General features: G+C 47.9%; 6 protein-coding genes across 6 annotated transcripts; 2 read left to right on the top strand and 4 right to left on the bottom strand.

Moving 5' to 3' along the window:
• Positions 1–479: 479 nt before the first annotated feature.
• Positions 480–6,082, bottom strand: FSUBG_6991 (ubiquitin C-terminal hydrolase; the record flags this gene model as incomplete). The annotated part of the gene is made up of 3 exons (XM_036685248.1): positions 480–1,249; positions 1,312–5,456; positions 6,057–6,082. The coding sequence occupies 3 exons, from the start codon at positions 6,080–6,082 to the stop codon at positions 480–482; spliced, it is 4,941 nt and encodes a 1,646-aa protein (XP_036537536.1).
• Positions 6,083–6,973: 891 nt separating this feature from the next.
• On the bottom strand, positions 6,974–10,173 carry FSUBG_6990 (insulysin; the record flags this gene model as incomplete). The annotated part of the gene is made up of 3 exons (XM_036685247.1): positions 6,974–7,293; positions 7,350–9,843; positions 9,916–10,173. The coding sequence occupies 3 exons, from the start codon at positions 10,171–10,173 to the stop codon at positions 6,974–6,976; spliced, it is 3,072 nt and encodes a 1,023-aa protein (XP_036537535.1).
• A 3,407-nt stretch (positions 10,174–13,580) lies between these two features.
• Positions 13,581–14,444, bottom strand: FSUBG_6989 (zinc finger domain protein; the record flags this gene model as incomplete). The annotated part of the gene is made up of 2 exons (XM_036685245.1): positions 13,581–13,952; positions 13,992–14,444. 2 exons carry the CDS (start codon positions 14,442–14,444, stop codon positions 13,581–13,583), a joined length of 825 nt encoding a protein of 274 aa, XP_036537534.1.
• A 402-nt stretch (positions 14,445–14,846) lies between these two features.
• Positions 14,847–15,451, top strand: FSUBG_6988 (NADH dehydrogenase (ubiquinone) Fe-S 6; the record flags this gene model as incomplete). The annotated part of the gene is made up of 3 exons (XM_036685244.1): positions 14,847–15,110; positions 15,167–15,334; positions 15,389–15,451. 3 exons carry the CDS (start codon positions 14,847–14,849, stop codon positions 15,449–15,451), a joined length of 495 nt encoding a protein of 164 aa, XP_036537533.1.
• Positions 15,452–15,980: 529 nt separating this feature from the next.
• FSUBG_6987 (UPF0047 domain protein) lies at positions 15,981–16,777 on the top strand (the record flags this gene model as incomplete). Its single annotated transcript, XM_036685243.1, has 4 exons — positions 15,981–16,341; positions 16,398–16,488; positions 16,538–16,625; positions 16,682–16,777. The coding sequence occupies 4 exons, from the start codon at positions 15,981–15,983 to the stop codon at positions 16,775–16,777; spliced, it is 636 nt and encodes a 211-aa protein (XP_036537532.1).
• Positions 16,778–16,927: 150 nt separating this feature from the next.
• FSUBG_6986 (mRNA cleavage factor I subunit) lies at positions 16,928–17,772 on the bottom strand (the record flags this gene model as incomplete). The annotated part of the gene is made up of 2 exons (XM_036685242.1): positions 16,928–17,184; positions 17,235–17,772. The coding sequence occupies 2 exons, from the start codon at positions 17,770–17,772 to the stop codon at positions 16,928–16,930; spliced, it is 795 nt and encodes a 264-aa protein (XP_036537531.1).
• Between the last annotated feature and the right edge of the window lie 2,326 nt (positions 17,773–20,098).

The following is a 20,098-nucleotide window of genomic DNA, read 5'->3' as shown; positions in this document are numbered from 1 at the left end:
TTGAAACCGAGATAAGCAGATCCTTCGTCAGTGGCTTGCGCCCTTCATCCGAAGAGAACCCTGAAGCTGGCGAGGGCAGTGAAGCAAATTACCTTGTGTATCACCAGCCACATGAGAGTAGGAATGTCTATCATTTATGACTGGGGTACTGCTTGAATTACACTACACACCCATAGACAGGACATCCTCCGTTTTTGACTTCGTCAAGTCCATTCAGCTGAACATGCTCGATGCAAAATAAAACCAAACGCCGTTTTCTACCCTTCAACCCTATGCGAGATGTGCGGCGATATGTACCATCTATTTCTCTCGCCGCCTCTTTCTATCTACTCCCCTCCCTCCATCAACGTCAACATGCCCTTCACAAGTTGGGTTGTCCCGATCATCATCTCATGCAGTTTTAACCGTTTTCTCGTATCTCGTCTACCATATGTCATCATGACTTTGGGCCGCTTGTTGCCCGAATTTGGACAGCCGTCCTACTCGGCCTTGATTCCCTTCTCATTTTCAAGATGGATCTCGGTCACCTCGTTCGAATCCCTGTCGCTCCCTGCCGCGGTTTGCACATCGATCACATCCTTACGGTTCCATGTGGACTTCTGGGTGTCTGTAAGAATCGACGTTCGAGGAGCGACAGGCTCGGATTCGCCCTCAGCGGGGCCCTGTCCTGTCATGATTGTGTCGTGATCATCAAATTGGCTGAGTCCACGCTCATCAGCTGAAGAGTCTAGCTGGACATCATCAGAACCAATGTCGGCACCTGTAGAGTCTTCGGCACCGCTATCGCCCAGGCCCTCGAAGTTCCAACCCTGGACGAGGTTGAGTGACTTGTTGTCCAGGCGCTGGTAGCTTCCATTGACATCTACACCCTCGTCCTCGACGGTACTGTGGATGCTCCCCATCCGGTTAGCTCCATCGTAGGGTGGGAGATCTTCGTCTTCGTCGTCCGGTACGGCTAAAGAGGTGACGGTGATTCTATCCGAACCACGACCGCCGAGATGGCGAGTTGCTGCGGCTCCGATCCCAGCGCTCGACAACCCATTCAGGGAGGAACCCTCGCCGAGACGCTGACCTTCCCCCACCTCGCCTTCTTCTTCTTCAGAGTTTTCTTCGCTGTTCTTGTATTTCTCAGAGATGACTCCGAACCGCGATCCGCCTAAAGGGGTACTCGAGCGGCGACGGTAAAACAATAGGTATGCAGCTGATGTAATGCATGTCGAAGGGTCAGACACAGGGCTTGCAGACGAATCTGTAGGGCTTGTCAGCGTCTTGGATCCATGGTTAGGGGCTCAGAGAGATGTAGCAGCTCACCATTGTAGTTATACCATCGCCCATCGACAAAGTTCTTGGCATAGGCGGTGTAATGACCTCCACCGAGACCTCCGTAATGATCATCAACAGCAATCAAATCATAGATCTCATCCTTGCCATCCTCTTTTTGAATGACTCTGGAAGTAAGGTCGAGACCCTCGATAGGGAAGTCAACCATGACGTCCAACTTGTCGCGGCGCCATCCAGAGCTGCTAAAGCGCTTCAGATGCGCGACAAGAATATCTGGCGATTTCCACAGGTCGAACTTCTTGCTGGCTCGCCGATGCTCTTTGCACCGGGGACAATACCACATATCTTGCTCGGAGAGGACTTCGGCTCTCTCAAACTCATCCAGACATTCTTCGAGACTGATGCCTCGTGTACGACGATGGTGTCTTCTTCTCTGAGCAACCTTGAGGGCAGGGTCCGTGAGCGTTTCAAGATCAATAAATGTTGGAGCTCCTTGTTCATCAATGGGGATATTTGCAGCGCCACCAAACACTTTATCCCAAGCTTCCTCGTGCCAGTCTACCACAATGCCTTCTCCCAGACGAATAAGAGGTCCACCATCAGCAACAGCAGGAGGTTGAGGCTGGGGCTTGACAGAAGCTGACTTGTGTTTCTTGTTCTGCATACGTTCTCGGCGCTTGTTGGCTTTCTTGTTGAATTTCTGGCCCTTGAGCTTGCGTCCTTTTACCTTTGAGGGACGTCCATTGAACTTCTGTTTTGTATAAGCGCTGGGACTGTTGGACAGACTAACAGAGAGACCTACTCGTGGAGCTTCTGGAACATCTTCCTCACTGGACTCTTCCACCATTCTAGTTTGTGTTGTCTCCGCCTTGATACTCTCGTCATTGCTGCTTACATCTTCATTAGAAGGCGTGCTGCTTTCGTCGTCACGACTGGCAGTATCATCATCGTCGGGTGACAGTTGAGGGATGCGATCCGACAACTTAGGGAGTAATTGATGGTGATCAACGTGAGACCAGCCCGTTGGCACATCGCCAGAATAGGCCTTGTCTGTGAAGTAGCAAAGGTCGAAAAGGTTTTGCAGTTCAGGTTCAAGGAAGCTACCTGGGTCGATAAACCTGGGTCTGTTCTTGTTGAATCGCTTCAGAATCTGTGGCTGATGGGGGAGAGCCTCGCTCGTGTCCTTCATATGCACATCCACAATGTCATCCTCACCTTCAACCGAATTGGCAACAACCTTACTATCGCCAGACGAGTCAGCATCCGAAGCAACCACCTCTCCGTCAGCGATATCAGAGTTCTCATCCGGGCCGTTCCTGAGCTTAGACCAAGTTGAGAAGTTCGAAACCTTCTCCAGGATCTTGCGCCGAATGAGGTCAATGTCGGAAGCTTCTTCCTTGGTGAAGCAGATGAAGCTTGGGGGAGCCACACCATCCCGAGCACGACCATAGTTTGATGGGATGCGGTGAAATACGGGCACCACTATCCTTTCATACCGTGGGTCATCCCAGGGAGCTTCGAGAGGAGTGTCGATATCCAGCATGGAGCGTGGCTTGTTCGCTTTATGTGGCCAGTTGGTTGGGACAGCATCCAACTCGTGGAAGGTTGCAAGATCATTTTTCGCGATTTCTTCGCTAACATCTAGGTCGTTGTCGTAAATCTTGAAAAAGCGATCCTTGTACTCTTCTCCTCCTATTAATCGCTCGACGGGTACACCTGTCCGGGCGGAAAGGAACTGTTTGAGCTGTTCAATAGCGCCGTGCTTGGGCAGTTCGACCTCAAACATCACCGGCACATCGTTGAGGGGCAAAAATTTGATTTTAGCCGTCCAAACGTCCTCAACAGGAATAGGAAGGGTCAGATTGTTGAAAGGATCGAAGGTGATACTGATCTTGCCACACTCAGGACATTTGAGTGTTGATTTATACAAGCCTGTGAAGAGGTCGGCAATGACTGAGTCGTCCCGGAGGCGCGTTATGTCCCAGACCTTGTCTGCCATTTCCTTGATAGCTTCCGGATTGTTGATCATGTCGTCGGTGGAGTCAGGCTTCTCGATATAAGGTTTCTTCTTCACTCGGCTCAGGTCTTCCTGAAGAGCATCCAAGAGAAACCCAAGGAATTCTTGCGAGTCCTGCTGCCCATATCCAGAGAAAGTCGACCGGCAACGGCCGATCGTATTCTTGAAGTCTCGAGGAGTCACGGAGCCCCTTCCCTCCGTATATATCTCCTTCAGAAGGTTTCCATAGGTTATTGCAACTTTCCCGTTGTATCCCAGGAGGTTAGTCTTATTGACCTCATCAAGATATTCGTTGGTCAAGAAGTACTTGGTCAACTCCTCAACGCTTCGTACGCACTGAAGTGCAGAGTTCATATAACATGTATTTCCTAGGTTCTGTAAACCAACAACGCCGATGCTCCGACCCGACTTCTTTCCCGTTCGGCCACGCGTTAATGGGCCACCGGGAGCAGGACTGCTTCGACCGCTCGCATCAGAAGAGGCCAGACCACTTCTGGTGGGGACGACCACTCCATTCGGAGGAGTTTTCCCAGTGTAGTTACTAACCCAGAAGGAGTCGATGGCCTCATCGATAACCAGAGTTTGATCTGTCACGAGATCGAAGATGGTCAAGTTTGAACTGCCGTTAAAATTGGGGTCAGTGGTCCTGTCTTCCAGCTTACATTTGACCCTTTGGTCACGGACTTGAGAAAAGGAAACATTGTCAAGAAGAAGTTTCGACCATGTGTCTGTAGAGCTAGCCCTGTTTTCTGTTCGACCTGGGGAGTCTGGAGGCGTGAGGGCTCGTGAGGGCTCTGAGGGGCCAGAGACCTGCTGGACTTGAGGTACCATAAATAAGCGAATTTTGCGGTCTAGCGGTACGCCAGTGGCTATCTTAATCTCCTTGACAAATGTCTGTGCATGGTATTTGCGACTTCGGACGAACTTGTAAGGAGGAGGGTTTTTGGCCTTGAGGGATTGCTCAATGGGAAGTGGGCTAATTTCAGACCATAGACGGTGAATAGTAAAAACTGGAGGGTGGAACTCGAACTGAATGACAGGCTCTTCGCCGGGCTCAGCAGTGTTGATAGCAGCACGAGCAATGGCTTCTTGACCGTTCTTGATACCATACCAGTCGACAACCATCTTCCAAGCATCCTCTGGAAAGAGTGTGAATTCATTCTCGTTAGTTCCTTGCTTCAGACGAATGTATTCGTTGCCGGTAGGTTCTGCAACGACTTCCTCGATAATATCGGAGTTGTCAACGGGGCCGAGAAGGTCCGATATGGAATCCCCTTCCTTGCTGTCCTTGGGGCCGCCGCGTAATGAGAGTGCTTTTTGGACCCAGGTGTTGGATACGAGATAGGCCTTGTCCCCTTCCTTCACTTGCGCCTCTTGATAGGCTTTTAAGAGAGTCTCTATGATCTTGATCTGTTCTTGCAGCGAAGGAATTGCTAGGAGACCAGAATTAGCGACGGATTGCGGTGCTTGCAAATTGGAAACGTGGTGAGCCTTACGCTGCGCAGGGAAAGCCTCAGGGGGCGAGCTTGCCGTGGGCTCAGGCGCTTCGACGCTCATATCACGCGGCAGCGATTCAGGGACCAGCTGTGAGACTCCCTCAGTAGACTCATTGGCGTGTGATGTACCCATGTCGACATCGCGGGTCCTATCCGCATCGTTTTCGGGATCCATACTGGAAGCGCGTCGTTTCAAAGGCGATGAGGAGCGTTGGGGCAGGTCGGCATCGCCATTCATGATAGCTCGGTGGGAGAGACGTAAGGGAGACTGGCTTCTGGCCAAAGCCAAAATCGGGGCCGGGCCAGTCTCGTCGCCGCCACGATCGCTCTCAATGGAAAGATCGGCGTAGGCAGAGGCACAGGGGCTCGAGGCAGCGGACGAAGCGTAATCGGCCGAGACGAAAGAACTTGTCTGATGCTGGAGGCGAGGGGGGAGGCTCGAAGCGGGTTGTGAGTCGGCCCTCAGGAACGAGTTGGAGTTGGAGGCCACGGAGGCGGAGAAGGAGAGAGCGGGATCGTCGTCGACTTCGCAAGAGGGTAGGACTGAGTCAGGAGAGGGCGACGATGAATCAACTGAGTCTAGGGGTAGATCGCTTCGCAAGAGCTTTCTCTTCTTTGAGGACGACGTCTTGAAGGCGAGCTGCCCGGGCAGCTCGGGGGGTCTAGGTATGAGTAGGAGGGGCGAAGGCGAAGGCGGAGACGGAGACGGAGGACAAAGTCTATGTTCCTATCCTTGAAGTCAAACGAGTTTTGAGGGCAAATAAGTAGTCGACGTAGACTGGAAGTAGAAGTAGAAATCTGGTGGTGGCCAAGGCACGAGTAAGGACAACAGTCTTGCTGCATTTACTCCGAATCAGGACAGGTCCAAACCAATAGAGCCTGGCCGTGTAAGAGTTTGGATAGGTTCTTTTTTTTTTTCTTTTACAGACGAAGGCGGGGGGGGTTTGAACAGGTTCTATAATTTTTTTAATGATGGCATTGGGGCTCTGACCGCTGAGAACGACCACCTGCTGTGTGGGGCGGCCATAGGTCGACTCGAGTTTTACGATTAGTCCTAGAGGTCCAGGTACCGAGTAGTAGGTAGGCCCTCGGGGGGCAAGAAAACAACGGACCTTGACATGGGATGTCAAAATAAACTCAGTAAAAGTTATTCTAAACTTAGGCTAAAGTTACCTAAATCTTTTTGTCATTGGGGATTAAGGTACTGAGTTTTCTTTCCTCCCGTAGGTAGGTACCTAGTAGGCACTAAGCTGAGTACCTACCCTGTCACTGGAAAGGTCAAGTACATTTGGGCAGCGATTATGACGACGAATCAAGAAGAGATCGGAGCTTGTATAGGTCATTAAGGTTATTATGACCTGGGTAAACCATTTACATATAATACACATTTACCTAGATAGGTTCCTATATGATATAGGTACGTTAAACTACAAAGCCTGAACTTGGCCGTAGTGGATCTAGGTAAATCGCAAAATAACTCCTGGGTAGAATCCTCCATCCGGAGTAGGTACCTAGGTTTGCTTGCATTTATTTCAAACTTCCATTCTCTCCCCCACACTCACATCAGGAGCCCGTCCGCTAATCACCGGGGGTTGACCGCTACCTTATTAGGTTTGGGGCCTGTGCTAACAATGAATGTCCTTGAAATGAATTACTTCGATGTTGAAATATCTTTGGTTGTTTCACCCAAGGTATTTTACCTATTTATAAGCTGTCTTCTGCCCCTTGCTCAAGTATAATGCTTTGGTTTACAACTGTTACTGTATAAGACAATTCTGAAGTACAAAAAGACTTCTGGTTCTTGTCTCTGTTAGTCACAAACCTTAGCTTCGTGCATGACCTGTATCAGCTTGCATAGCTGACTCGGAGCATAAAACATAATGAAACACAGACAGACACTCCATGATCACCAAGTCACATCTCATTTTGTGTCTGGACAAAAGGCTACCCCAGAGCGATCGACCGCTGTTAGCTATAGTCATGTACAAAACCGACTCGCTAGAACGAGTTTCTAAATACCAGTACAAGCCCCTGATTCTTGCTACCCAGTTTCTTCCCACCTCTACCATTTAATGTCAATGTATCCCGTCTCTGTCTAGATGTAACCCCCCACCTCCAACTTGTCTTTTCAAGAACATAAAGCCGTTAACCTAGAGAATTTCCAGACCCAACATAACCTCTACAACTTTGCATCCGTATCCTCATACTCGTTAATGTCTTTGACGGGTCTGGCCCCTGAACTTGCGGCAAGGCCGGCCTTGTAAAGCCTGACATCAGTGATTTCCTCGGCCGTCTTTACAGCATCTCCAGGAGAGGGCTCCTCGTCAGCCTTCTTCTGAGCCTCTTCCTGTCGCTTATCAACCCCTTCAGCCTTGCCTTGAGCCTGAAGATGAATTGATAACCGTGCCCTGTGATTGGAGGCAGGGTTGAGGTGCTGGTTGAAGAACTCAATGACCTCGGGTTTGGTCAGAAGCTTAATCTGTGCGGCATCGCGCTGGGCTATGTAGAAGGTCAGTGTATGTTCACCACATAAAGCATGCTCTCTGCTAGCTTACCAAGCTCGAAGTCGTAGTATTCGTTCGTGATCTGATTCCAATGACGAGTGGACTCCTGGTCCAGGTTCCTGAGCTTCTCTAGACGCCGGACGATCAGACTTCGCTTGTGGCCCTCGAATTCTGTCTCGCTCATCTTCTCCAGAGTGTCTGCATATCTCATTAGGAAGGCTTCAATACGCGAGTCAAGGAACTCTGGTGTCATTTCACTCTGGATGAGGAAGCGGAAGCCATAAGTCGTCGAGAAAGCTCGAGGTCCACTGAAGACGATGTAGCCGAGTTGCTCCTTAGTCCGGAGCTGATCAAAGGCTGGCTCATGAAGCATCTGGTCTAAAAGGAGAGTCTTGGTCCGAATGTCGCGATCTTCTCTGCTACCGACATAAAACCAAGTCTCGACGCAGTGGTTAACGTTGGCAGGGTCCTTGAGAGTCTTTCTGAAAACGTAGTTGGAACCTTTTGTCAGAATGAGTGACCGCAGGATAGGCCATTGGGCCTTGGGCAAAACCCGTGGTTTCAGGATGGACTCGACCATATCAGTTGCTTTGAGAGCATCCTCCTTGTACATGTTACCATGTACGTACACTTCGATGAAGACCTGGCCAAGCATCTGCTTTTGGAACAGCCTGACACCTTCCAATGTGACACTTGGAAGCTCTGCTGCGAGCTCCTCCACTATAAAGTCCCGTTCGGGGGCATTGAGCCAATTAGTGTAATCGCCAACCTGGTGATAAGATGATTGCAGCTGCCAGTTGCTGTATCCTCGGATCAAGCGCTCCCTAACAATCGCAAAACGATCTTCCTTGATATCCAGGTCTCGCATTGTGGTGACGACTTGTTCCAAGAGCACGGGAAGCTTATCGTTATAGCCGCTAACGTCCAAGAACAGACCGCGCGAATCGAGACTGACGTTGTACTGCAAGCCAGCCAGCTCCGCGTCATACGAGTACTCCTCGAGTGCATCACGGACGAGGTCTGAGTACAGTCGAGCCTTGACGTTGTTTTCTGCCGAAGCGTATATGAGTGGTGTCTTCAAGCTGACAATAACATTGGCGCGAGGAACCCAGAAGGTATCATCCTTCTTCCACCATGTCCTAGCAATGCTATCATTGCGAAGAACCCGAGGGTTCAGTGCCGGCTCGGCCACATCCTTCTTCTCGACCTCAAGCTTGTTGGGGATAAACTGATTTTTGTGAGGCAGGTGAAGGGCAGGCAGTCGATCTTTAGGAGAGACTGCAAAGGCTTTCTTGCACTGCTCCATGAGATCTTCGGGGATCTTCTCGTGTCGATATTCAGTTCCGTACCACTTTTCCTTTTGGTCCCAATTGCCAGGGTAATTGCGTGATACAATGACCATGCGGAAGTTATCTGGGCGAATCGTGGCTAGGGCTTTTTCGATCTCATCAGGAGCAAATTCTCGGAGACGGCTGTGTCCACTAAGTAACCATTCCCGAGGAAGAGGCTTTTGCATGACCGAGCTGATTCGGCTGGTGAAGCGGCTGGCGGGCGTCTTCTGCTTGAACTTGAAATCGACATCAGCCATTCCCTTCTGCTCTTGAAATATCCACTCCTGGGGTGGGCTCTCACGCAGGAGAGTAATGTACTGGAAAAATATCTTGACAATTTCAGGGTAGTTCTTAAGACCTTCTTCCGTCAAGCGAACCTGTACATCGAAGATACCAGGAGTACCAGGGCAAACAGGGTAGGCGCCGGCACTAAGTCCATTTGCCCAACCCTTAGACTTGATATATGACATGATACTTCCAGGGCCTTCATGCCCGATGAGATGACTGATATATCGGCTAGGTTGAGTAGCAAACATAAACTCCTCATCGATGAAGGGAAAATACAGGTTAAGCTCTCTCGAGTCCATGACGGGCTTCGCGAAACACTGCATGCCGAGATCGGTTTCCCTGAGAGGAAGTTCGCCTGGCCACCTGTTTGGTGGAAGCTTTTTGTTAACAACAGGAGAAAACAACTCGGCAACCCATTTCTGAAGCACGTCAAGCGGTTCTCTACCTAGAACAACTAGCTTCATGCGGTTTGCTGAGTAGTGTCTGGCGTGGAACTCGATAAATTTGTCCCTCACGTTAATTCCACGTGCCTCCGGAAGTGTCTTGAGAACCTCAAAATTGCCGGTTGAGAAATGACAGAACGGGTGGTTAGGGTTGGATAGAGACTTCTCCAGCTGATGAAGCCTCCATGTGTCATTCTGAAGATTCTTTTTATTCTCTGAATCAACAGCTTTCAGCTCTCGGTCCAGGGTCTCGGGTAGAAATAGCGGTTCAATGAAGAACTGAGCGAATCGATCCAGGGCCTCGCGCAGAGGAGAAGGGTTGGTATCTGAAGGATCCTGGTCATTGTCTGGCTTGGCAGAAATATCAAAAAAATAGTTTGTCGATGTTGGTCCAGTGTAAGCATTTGAGCTTCCTGAATTGGCGGAGAGGTATTGGCCGTATTCGTTCTCAATTGGAAATTTCTTGGTGCCCATGAAAAGAAGCTGTTGACAAGCAGAAATGTTAGTCCACTGTCTGTTTGTATGACATCACAAATGTCGAATTGGGGCACTTACATGTTCAACCGCATGGGCCATCCCGGGGATATCAGACTCGTCGCTGAAGTTTCCCACATTGACATCCAGAGCAGCGCTGGCCTTATCGGTCTCGGGGTCATGCACGAGGAGAGCCTCGAGCTCATTGCCAAGACGAATGACTCGATAGTCGCGATCGTCGAGGGAAGGCTTCTCGAGAGAGTCGGTAACAAGCGTCACCGGTATGGGAGCACCACCCATCGCTGCGGAAGCATCTTCTTCATGCTGAGAGTGAGGCATTGTGTATGTTGCAAATGCAGATGCAAATGCAGGCGCAAAACCAAATTTCTACACCGATACTGTCACCGACACCGACACCGACTGTGACACTGACACACACGGCACAAGTTGTACCCGGAAACCGGAGGAAGAAAACGGCCGTGAACTGTGGTAGGGCAGGTCGCCGATCGCAAGGGTTCGTACGAGTTGCGTGCTCAGGTACGAGAGTCGATTGGACAAAGTCGGCGCGTACAGGACGATAGACGCAAGACAATGGAACGAACGTAATCCAATTGACGTCGAGAACCGAGAAAATAATGCAGTGCGGTAAGTATGACAATGGCAGAGCAGATGTGACCTGGAAGTAAGGTACAGAACGGATACCGTCCCGTAGGTAAGGTTCCTACCTTAGTACCTTGGTAGGTACTGTAAGACAGTCCCTACCTACCTAGAGGCTAACGGTACAGGGCCAGGGCAGGGCAGAGCCCGTGTCGCGGGGATGTAGTGTTAGTACCTAGGTACCTAGGTATTTACCGACTTACTGAGGGGCGAGGGGTAGGTGCTATGATGGATGCCAGCAATGGAATGGATGGCTACAGTACAGGGGCTAGATCTGAAAGATGCTAACGAAGCAGATGGGAAAGCTAGGTACCTGGACATAAATATGTAGGAAAGGCTACAGACAGTTAGCTACTGACCTATCTACTAATGTCATGAAAAAGCTACCTGTGCTGGTGATATGTAGGTATTAAACATGGGCCTCGGGAGGGCTCTGCAAGGACATGGGGAGGTTACCTTAGCTCAGTTTCCTCGCTTTCTAACTGACTAGGGTTAGAATATCGCTGGCGCAAAAGACCAGTCAGATAGTTGAATGGAGTTGAACTTTTGAATTGTGTCCTTCTATGACCGAACCACTTGAAGGCTATGATTGAGCTTGTGGGGTGCGCCACTCGACATTGCGCACGCGCACAGCAGAATAAAGAAGCCGAGGGGGGTCTGTACTCTGTGCTGAACCAGCGATCTAATGATGCCTGTGGAGCAGTGCTATGTACCAGTCGACTGAAGATGGGCGAGCCTTTAGGTTGTTGAGATGGGCTGTCAGGGTAGGAAGAGAACAAAAGAGAATAGAAGGATACCGAGTCTTACTGATTCGGTAATGATGAAAGAGCTTCTCGGCATGTACGGAACCTATCTCGAAATAGGATCAGTTTTCGAATGACCAATCCCGAATCCTTTTTGGAATCAAGTGTCTTGGCTGGTCCCTGATATATCGAGGACGGACAAGAGCAACCTTGTTGGGCGATTGATGGCTTTCTTAGGTACCTTACCTACCTAAGTACCTACCTTACCTTACCTAGTAGGTAGGTAGGTATGTACCTAGGAGACAAGGATAGTGGGTACTGAGACCCGAACCTTCTCGTCCCTGGACTCTTTGAAGGACAAGACAGTTGTCAGTTGTCGTGGGGGTGCCAGATTTGAATACTTAGGGAGATGCTAAAGGTGATGTCGGGGAGTTGATACTGGGTAAGTTACTAGCCGCTAGTCAAGTCCTCCGCGACTACTATTCGTTTTGTCCTTGTTAACGTGTTGTGTTCAAAATGAGGTGGGCTAGGTAAACTACCAGGTAAGCAACAATTCGTCAGCAAAGGTGCTGTCTCTACATCACGTGCTGTATATGATGAGCTTGACCAGATAACAAAACCTCTACCTATTAATGACCATCATGGAATGCTGAGGCGGAGATGTGTGCGGGTATGAAGGAACAAGAGGAGGTGGTAGATACCAGGTAGGTAGGCATAGTAGGCAATAAATCCGAGACGATGGTGTCAAACCGGGTATGGATGTTGTTCGTTTCTCCTTCGTAGGTATTAGTAATTATTGAGAGAGCTGAACATGGTCGTTTAGTACTCACCTACATACATGGGAATCAACACCAATGATATCAACCTAACAAGTCTGAATAATAGTACTACCTATACGGAGTACTGTAACTTACTAAGTGAACATGTGCCTTACCTCCATGCTACAAGGTAAGGCAGTACTTATTTCATAGTCAGTTTCTTGCAACGCTCCTCTCGGAGTTCTTATGATATCACGTATATAAGCTCAGTGACTCGCGAACAAGCGCTGAAATAAATAACACTGTTCTCTTTCGTCTCCCCATTCCTTGACAAGTAGGATCTCTACACTGTGGTGTCAAATCTCGTGATTGGTGACCGACCATTGGTCGTGGCAGATCCTTAAGAGTCCGACCAATCCAATCCATGCATCCATAGTTGCAAAGATCCCTATCAGGTCCCTGAAGACAGAAGTGATCAAGATGAGGCAAGAAAACTTAGAATCTCTATCCCAAACGACCGAAAAAACGAATAAATTGAGTATCATTTGGTGTAGATCTGATAGACCTTATATAGAGCATAATCTTCTTGCTTTGGCACTCTTGTTCAACATCAAATATGGTCTTTCTCCCTGGAGGTTATAAACAAAGGCAAACTACTGCGTGCTGCCTGTATGTATCTGTGAGGCGTCAAACAGAGCACCACTGTTGCCGCTGGAATTAGATATTGTTCCTTGGCCTCCGAATCGTTATGCTGCTTTTATAAGTGATGTGAAGTGGGCAACTCTCGTTGGTAAATCATTGGCCTAATTCCAACTTCTGTTCAATGTTGTGCCGTCCGAGTTGTAATCGTAGTGCTGCGTATATCGATCGCTGTTCTGCCTTAGTAGACAATTTACCCAACACCACAGGAATCCTGAGCCTCATCTCAAAGTTGCCAACGCAACAGTGTTATTGGCTATCTGTGTATGTGATGCTACCATAGTATGGCCTTAATATGACATTGACACCAACTATCAGCTGGTCAAGATATATAGAGATTTTGATGAGTATGAGCAAATACATACATATCTATGTATGTACCATACTACCTAATAGTGATTCACTGATTGTGTACTTTAGTAATAGTGGCTGCATCTCATTGCAGTCTCAGGAGTATACATCGTGTACCTTGGGTGCATATGGTAGAAGCTCAATGCATGTCGCCCCTGTAATCCTCGCGTCCAACAAGCCTTTAATCACGAAAATCGGCCAATAATTATGCCTTCCTGTCTTTGCTCAGGGGATGCACTTTAGTACCCATGAAGCTGCTGTCTAACAGTCGTTATTAAAGGGGTTTGGTCAGCAACTCCAATAGTTGCTGTGCGCTATGCAATGCCAGTATCTTCGTCTTCCCACTTCCTTGACTTCCTAACCTTATTTGCTTGCCCCCATTTCGCCTGGCCCTGGTATGCCATGATGTGGGAATGGGAAAATAGGTAGCGTTCTCCTGTATATACCAAGGAGCCCCAGACTTGGGCCAGAGATAATGCAGAGTGCCAAGTCTGCAGATGAGATCAAGTCAAGACATCCCCATGGATTTTGTATGGTTCTAATCATACATGTGTGCCATTTGACCCCTCTTAGGACAGTCGACAGCTTTGTGACCAGTCTGGTGGCACTTGTAGCAGGTCATGGCTTTTCCAGCAGGGGGGAACTGGCTCCCGCCTCCTGAAGAAATACCACCACCGGAGGATATTGATGTTGGCTTGCTGAGCTTCACCTCTTTCTTCTTTCTTCTATCCCGGAATTCTTTGGCTTTGGCACTCTCTGCAGTTGGTCGTGACCGGGAACGGGAGCGTGAACGGCTTGGGCTATCACTGGATGGCTTCCGCTTTTGTCCATGTGCCGGCGTATTTGTTTCTTCTGAGTCCTCATCTTCACTATCGCTGTCGTTGTCTGATGTCTTCTGGGATTCTTGTTTCTGTCACGGTCAGTCAGCAGTCTTGGTCCTATCTATCACAGCATAAGGTGGTGATCGACATGCCTGGTTCGCCGCCTTCTTGAAGCTATTTGTCGAAGTACGCCCGTTTCTCGGCACGTCCTCGTTATCGCCTGAGTCGTTAGATGAATCCATATCACCATACCCAACATACACGACATTGAGAGGTGCTTTGGTCTGAATTGCAGCTTTCAACCCAGCAAATGGGTTGTCAAGAACCCAATGGGTGTCGGCCCCAACATGCTTCTCCATAGCCTCTTGTCGTTTAGTTTCTTGTGCATTGAGAGCAGCCTTGATTGCAGCCTGGTCAATGTTCAGGTCAAGGCGACCCGCCGCTGGAGAATGTCCAGTCTTTCTTTTCTTGGATGAATGTGTTTCTGAATCCAGGGACGAATTTTCTGAGGCTACTGCCCGTTGCATAAACTTCATAGTAAGAAGTCTCGAAGAGACTGCTCGTGGTGTTTCGGGCGCCATGATGAATGTTCGTGTCAACAATTATTATCTTTGCGAAGACGCTTCGATATAATTCGAGTGGGAAAAGCTCCGGTGGCGCAAACACGTGGATAGGCTATAGCTACAGCGCAGAAAACGGCCCTATATATTAGTTTAATTCATGAAGATCAATTGACAAACTCTTGCAGTGATTCGATTACAAGAGGGCAAAAAAGATTGTGTTTATCGCAAAACGCATTGTTCCTCAAGGTTCCAGGCGCATTACCTCCGTCACGTCTAGGAAAATATTTCGGTCACGGATAAACTAGAAATCCGGAGCTGCAATCATGAACTGCCAAATTCAATACCTCGCATCTACGAGAATATCATCCAGCGCCGACACTGACGACTCGATCCGCACACCGGGAAACCGACGAATTTACAATGGCCACATCTCAATTGAGAGCAATTGGCGTCTTTGCGCGCGGTGCGCGCCTCTCCCAGCGCGCCTTCACCACCTCCACTCGGCAATTCGAGGCTGCTGTCTCTACCAAAACTAACGAGACTGCCCCCGCCCCGGTCAACGAGAACAAGCCTGTTGAGATCAATCAAGCTCCCAACCGCGTCGGTGTCTGGTCCCGTAGCCAGAGACCACGTTCTCAGGCCATGACCGGCCCCCGATTCGAGCAGACCGACTTTGATCTCCAGGTACAGCCAGGGCGAGGGAGCTAGGATGGAATATCAAATCACTAACTGTATTATAGCCTCAACCCAAAGCCGCCATTGAGATGATTCACAAGCAACCCGTTACATGGACGCACGAGCGCATTGTTGCCTGCAATGGCGGTGGTGGCCCTGAGGGTCATCCTAGGGTCTTTATCAACACCGACAAGCCCGAGATTGCCGTTTGTGGCTACTGCGGCCTACCTTTCGTACGGCACACCCCTAGCAATTTGTGCTTTTTTAATACTTATACTATATTTCAGGCCCACGAACACCACCGAACCCATCTCGAATCCCTCCCAGAGACTTCTTACCCTCTGTCATAATCAGCTTCGAATCATAGAACCGGAACGGGAGGGCTGTTATCTGGATCACTACCTTGACATGTGCTAGAGGCAAAAATGGTCCGTGTACTGTGATGTTTCTGAATGGAGAAGTCAAACCTCTGTGTATACTCCGCGAATACAATGAAAGAACAAACCGACAGCTTTCCCAGTGCGGTCTTCATCTCTATCTGCCCTGATGACACGTTAAAATCACCATCGATTCAGCATGTTCTTAAGAACGATCACAGATATCCGCTGAAGCGTTCGGTTGCGGAATCTTGCTACAGTCTCACATTATCAAAATGAATGTGATGCTTGCCTGGCCTCCGGCGATAGAGTGAGCTTATGGGGAACTAATCTTAGGTACTGATACCTAAAGGGGATTATAAATGATGCGCTGTGATTGGATAAAGAGGAGCTTGATATAAACTGATATGTAGAAAGAGACCCATACCTACCTACCTAGGGTCCAACTCTGGCCCCACTATGACGGTTGTTTGCTTTCAAGCACGATTCGTTCTAATAAGCCATGCCTCAACTTCAAACATCACGTCTCAACTCTGCAACGACACCAGTGCTTCTCTGTTTACTACTTGTAATATCTCTGTTCCCCGGTCTGTTTCACTATCTCTGGACACTGCCTTTTAGCCTTGTTGGATTATCAGGACCCCCTCAACCCCGCTCAACTGCCCGTCCAGTGACAGACCCTTCGACGGCAACAACCATGAGTTTTTTTCAGAAGCAATTCACACTTCCTGCCAAATCACGGGGTTCATACCTCATAACTGACCAGGTTGTGTCTTCACTTCCCGAAATTCGGGATTACAAGGTCGGCCTTTTGAACCTTTTCGTTCAACACACGAGCTGTGCTTTGAGCTTGAACGAGAACTGTGAGCTGAATTATTCGGGCCTGGAGAGCTCTTGATGCTGATATGAGAAAACCAAGGGGACTCTGATGTTCGGGAGGATATGAGCGATGCTCTTGATAGAATCGCGCCAGCTGAAGGACCCAAGGGAGAGGCTCTATACCGCCATGAGTAAGTGCTTTGCGTATGAGCCGCAAGAGGAGACATTGACACCCGATAGTGCCGAGGGCCCAGACGACATGCCTGCCCACATCAAGTCTGCACTCATTGGGGCCAGCGTTACTATTCCCATTAAGGATGGAAAGCTTGTAAGTGTCAGCCAATCTTTGACCCGACCATAAGTGACTGATATCGCCATACTTAGGCTACAGGAACTTGGCAGGGAATCTGGTACCTCGAGTTCCGTGCCGCTTGCCACCAGAGACGGGTCGTCGCAACTATCCAAGGGGAAAAAGTTTGAGTGAGATGCACAGAAAAGTGGAACTTAGATGTATAGAAAACAGGAAGAAGACAGAAAACCTATACTTGAGCTTTTACACATCCTTCCTATACGGGCAAACAACCAAAAACGCCGAACACCACGCCGTGTCTCCGCGGTCATATAGAGGGATCAGCTTGTTCCATTCTCCTCCTTCATGTCCGTATCATCGCCTGCCAAGACTTTTGTGTATGGAACATAGCCCTCTGGCGCGGCAGACCCTGGTGTGGCAGCGACGACGTTGCCATTCTCGTCCACAAACTCAAAGTTGTATCGACTGAGAAGATGGGGAATTGCAGAAAGCTGTGGGCCGTATCGGGCAGTGTTATCGTAAAGCTCGAATAGAGGAACGGCCAGAAGCTTCATGTTCTTGGGAACGCTTAGAACCTCTGCAGGAAGAATAAGTATCTAGTTTCTCAATGATGATCGGTTAACCTACTTTGTTTGGGCAACTGGATAAAGTAGAGCTTCTTGCACTCCTTTGGCCTCGTCACATGCGCCGGGATAAACGGATACATGAATGTTTCGAAGTTAGGCCTCCACCACTGAGCAAGGCAGTCGCCCACTTGCCAATCACCAGCTTCCTCGCCCTCTCCTAAGCGGCCGACAGGCGCCAGTCTCTCGTCGAGCCGCGACTTGAAGCCTTGAATTTCATCGTCTTCGGGGCGCAGGTAGTCTCCGGGGAGCTTGAAAAAGGCATTGGCGATTTGCAGCATCAGGATATGTGGGTGGTTGTGCTCATGGCAGACGAGGATGCCTTCGCAAGTGCGGCGCATCCCATGTTCCGTGTAGTGTTCTTCGAGTCTCTTGAGACGAGCGATGACTGATGGGTCCTCTTCAGGCTGGGTTTCCTTGACCCCGAACGTGTAGTTCGACAGTGGGTAGAGCGTCACCTTTTCGGGTTGGTTACCATTAAAGGACAGAGGAATGACGGGCGGCTGTCCTGACTGAAGCGCATCGGGGGTTATTGTTGACATGACTGCTACCCGGGCGCTGTCAAGGGAGAATTATTATATAGTCAGGTATCTCGAAGTCGCTCAACGTTTTATGCTGTCGTCAAGTCGAATGCAGGACAGTATTGGCTACCAGAGTACGGAGTATCTAGATTGGTACCTCAAGGAATTGCGGAGAGCTCAGGCCTGTCAGTGCTTGAGGAGCTTCAGGATTATTCACGGCAGAAGATGTCCCAGTTTCCTAAACAAGAAGGCGGTGTAGCGTCGCCAGGAAGTGTTACAATGTACAAGTACCTTTAGTGTTTACGATGAATCAAGCAATAAATCGTATTGAGGGACTCATAATCCGCTATTTTAGCTTATGCGAAGCAATGAGTGTACGTACTTATTAGAATATTACCCCAACTGAGTTGATACTACCTAGTACTTACCTTATATTCCATGGATGGTAACTGTGTGGCGCAGAAAGGCAGTACCTAGGTAGGTATTTCCAGCGAGTTGATGTTCTGATTTCGTTGCGACAAGCTTGTTACATCCATACACTTACAATCACCTATCAGGAAAGAAACAGGGCTCAAGAATAGCAATTTTGACGTAGCCACAATCTGAAGGGTATATATGTCGATTTAAAAGTAAAATATCTCCCTTAATGCTTTGATAAATATTGGATACTTCAAGATTAAACAGTCGTCTGACATAGTACCTACCTACCTTAGAGTCATGGCTTTGAGGAACATTGTATTTTCGTTGAACCTGCCTTCTCAGGTAATAGGTAGATGATGTAACTGGCTAAGATTTCTGATGGTGCTGCATGATAATAAAGGTTCCGAGTTGGATTCGATCGAGCTTTTCACAGGAGAACTTTCGTATTATAGGTATAACAGGACGAAACAGATGACTGATAGCTGGAGAGGTACCCGCACTGACTGTGACCAAGGCGCAAGTCATGGATGCCCTGGGCGTTTGGATAACGGGGTTAACCGGCGGGGTTTCTTTTTCTTTCTAGCATACCACCTACTACCTACCCAGTCGAACTAGCTGAATGCTTCCAGGGCAGCAGGGGAAAGGTGCTTATACCTGTCTTCAGTCAAGTCTTATCCTTGGATCAGATGTTATGTAGGTAGACAAGTGATCGTCGCAATGGGTGTCCGGAACCGGCCAGTCGGGACAAAGAATTGTTGTTTGGCTGAGGTACTATAACCTTAGATCAGAGCTGACGAAGTCAGAGAAGACCAACCAGTTCGCCCATAGAGTTAAACATATAACTAGTAGTCAATTGGCGATTTGCAGCAGGACTGATAGTAGTCGAATCATTCACTCATCCTATATCGATCGTATCTATCCATCCATCCGTTCGATTCATCATGCTCTACCCGAGCCGTTAAAATATTGGAGACATACCTTAGGTAGTAGTTACCTAGTAGGTAGGCATGTAAGGTACTAGGTAGGTAGGTAGGTACCTAGGTAGAGATTGATCGAGACCCATTGTAAAATTATAGGTCAAAAGTCTGACAACACCCTGCACAGTGTCGGCTTATATTAGCATAAATCCACTTTTATATACTTCTTTTTCTAGAGATATTTATATAATATTTAACATATAAAAAATTTATATATATAATTAAGAAATAGAATATACTAATTATATTAATATAAATAAATTAGATTTTATATTAATAAAGTTATAAATTCTTAAAGTAAAAGGGTTTAGTTATACAGTATAAAAAGCACTATAAATGTTAAGGCTTGAATAAAATAGCCATAGCCTATAAATTCACTATAAGTAGTAGGATATACTATAGTAATAGAAAAGGAGGAGGAGGTATTAAGAGAGTAGAAAGTTATAACTGCCAAATAGTGAGGTATAGGGTAGGATTTATAAGATAAAAGTAGGTCTGTTAAATAGAGCAAATTCTTCCGAATTTAATGATATATATTATGTAATTAGGAAGCTAATAAGTCTGTAACTAAAAGGAAGTTCCCTAAGTAGAAAGTCCTAGGGTTTATATAGACATTCTAAAGAGCAGGCATTAAAATTCCTAAAGAGGGGTAGACCCAATAGTAACAGAATAACTATCATAAAAACCGCCAAAATTCAAAGAAAAATAAGATATACTTTTTACCTAATTTAGAAGGCGCTAGCCTTTAGTAGGCTTATAAAGCTTAAATAAAAAAGTAAGGTTTTTTATAGTATGTTATAAATTATCTAACTAAGGGGTAAAATCTTATATATATAATCCTTATTATATAATTATTATGTAACCCAGTTTACGTAACTTTCTGACTAATATTCCCTTAGTAGGAAATATTTAAAGTTTATAGGAAGAAACTTTAATATGTGGAACTTGCT

The sequence above is a fragment of the Fusarium subglutinans genome (assembly GCF_013396075.1).
Source record: "Fusarium subglutinans strain NRRL 66333 chromosome Unknown NRRL66333_c0000082, whole genome shotgun sequence".
Taxonomy (NCBI): Eukaryota; Fungi; Ascomycota; class Sordariomycetes; order Hypocreales; family Nectriaceae; genus Fusarium; species Fusarium subglutinans.
This window is presented reverse-complemented; position numbering and strand designations above follow the sequence as displayed.